Genomic DNA, 1,898 nt, shown 5'->3' with positions numbered 1-1,898 from the left:
TTGTGAGGCTCAGTTTTGTGCCTGTATCATCTGGTATCAGAGCCGAAAGGCTCCTATCAGGTTGTTTCTATCCTGTTCTTGTTTCATTTTTGTTATTTTCATTATAAAAAAAAAAAAAAAAAATTGTTTTGCATTTCTGCCATTGTTGCTTGTTTTTGTTCATGCTTTAAAAAAAAACCAGAAAAAAGCAAAGAAAGAGGACGAGTTTGACTTGTTTTGATTCAGAAAATTTTGAAAAAAATATAATTGTGTTTTTCATTTATTTGCAAAGTCTAGTTTCCATTTGTGTTTATTTGCATTCCCTAAAGAAAACCACAGAAAAATCTGCACTACCATATTTGTTTCTTGTTTCAAAAACTTGCATAAAAAAAAAGCATTAGATTATTGTTGCATCACATTTTGATTTATTCAGCCATTTTTCGTGCATACCATAATATTGCTGCATTAAAAAGAAAAAAAAAATATATATTATTCAAAGCATAGCATTTTTATTTTGGTCCAAGCATATAGTTTAGCCATTTTGAATTATTATTTCATTTGTATTTGACTCCTATATCCATTAGAACACTTAACCCACGAGTTTTGTGTTATATCAGGAACCATGGGAGATGAAGAACAAAGTGATTGGGAGCAAGAAGAACAATTTCTGTCTGATGAAGAAAGTGGTTATGAAGAAGATCAGTGGACAGATGATTGTTCCAATACTGATTATGATGATGATCCAGATGGTGGAGAGCTTGAACCAGAACCACCAGATCCGTACCAAGACAACACCAGCTACATAGATTGGTCTAGAGAAGAAGCTGACCAGAGATCTAACCATGAGGGCGAGATGTATCAAGAGGAAACTGAATACCAGATCAGGCTAGATGAACACAGCTACCATGAAGAAACAGAGAATGAACCAGAAGTTGTTTATCCAGAAGATGGTGTTGATGATAACTCAGATCATGAGGAGTCATATGTGGAAGAGAGGCCATGGTGTGAGATACCGTACTCTGATCATGAAGAAGAAAACCATGATGAAACTGATTCCCAAGTCAGTTTACCCTACTCTGAAGCAAACCGTGAAGATGGAGCAACAAGTGAGCGTGACTTTGCTGAAGAAGAAGAAAATGAGGCTGTAAGAAGTGATGAAGAGTATGAGCCAAGATACATCCAATACGCAGGCCATCATGAAGGAATAGAAGCTTACTGGAAGTGGGAGAAAGACCTAGATCAATGGTTTGAACTTCATCAGATTGAAGAGGAGGAGAGACCATTAATTGCTGAAGATACTCTAACTGAGTATGCATACTGGTGGTATGATCGTGATGCTTCTTGGACAGAAATGAAGGAGCTACTACGTGAGGAGTTTGTGACAACAGCTGAGAGCCACAAGGAGTATCATTTCAGGCGCCCAGATGTATTCCCTAAGCCAAGGAGATTGATTCTAGCACCCATGTGATACAGGCACCAAGAGGGACCTTCTCAAGCTGGCTGGAAAGATAGAAGAATCAATGGACCGGCTTGATGTGAGATATTATATGCTCCTGATCTTCTAAATAAGGCAAGTCGGGCCTCCTTTGAGTTGAAAATAGCATAACTTCCAAACCATTAATCCTTTTGATATGAAACCAATTCGCTGCGTGCTCTTGTTGAGTGTAGAATCCAAGAAAATTGGTTTCGTGACAAACTTCCTCCTGGTTGATGAGATATGGCATTTTTAGTGCACATATGTACTGGTTGGCGCCATGGTTAGTTGAGCAGGGTGTTGGGTTGACCTCTGGTTCAGCTACTGGTTTGATGGCCTCATCATTCCCTCCCCCTTGTAAAAGTTTTGACCTCAAAACTGGATAACCTGATACACACAATAGAGCAAGTCAGGTTTCATTCTCTTGGGATTCCAAAGCCTTACC

The 1,898-nt window shown here is 38.6% G+C and overlaps 1 protein-coding gene across 1 annotated transcript; it reads left to right on the top strand.

Annotated features, from left to right (window-relative positions):
* Nucleotides 1-601: 601 nt before the first annotated feature.
* On the top strand, nt 602-1,447 carry LOC130506326 (uncharacterized). Its single transcript, XM_057000966.1, has one exon. The coding sequence runs from the start codon at nt 602-604 to the stop codon at nt 1,445-1,447; it is 846 nt and encodes a 281-aa protein (XP_056856946.1).
* Nucleotides 1,448-1,898: the final 451 nt, after the last annotated feature.

The sequence above is a fragment of the Raphanus sativus genome, unplaced genomic scaffold (genome assembly GCF_000801105.2).
Source record: "Raphanus sativus cultivar WK10039 unplaced genomic scaffold, ASM80110v3 Scaffold3120, whole genome shotgun sequence".
Lineage (NCBI taxonomy): Eukaryota > Viridiplantae > Streptophyta > Magnoliopsida > Brassicales > Brassicaceae > Raphanus > Raphanus sativus.
This window is presented reverse-complemented; position numbering and strand designations above follow the sequence as displayed.

What these genes read in the sequence shown, in the direction of transcription:
- LOC130506326 (XM_057000966.1), top strand. Translation starts at nt 602, where the DNA reads ATGGGAGATGAAGAACAAAGTGATTGGGAGCAAGAAGAACAATTTCTG.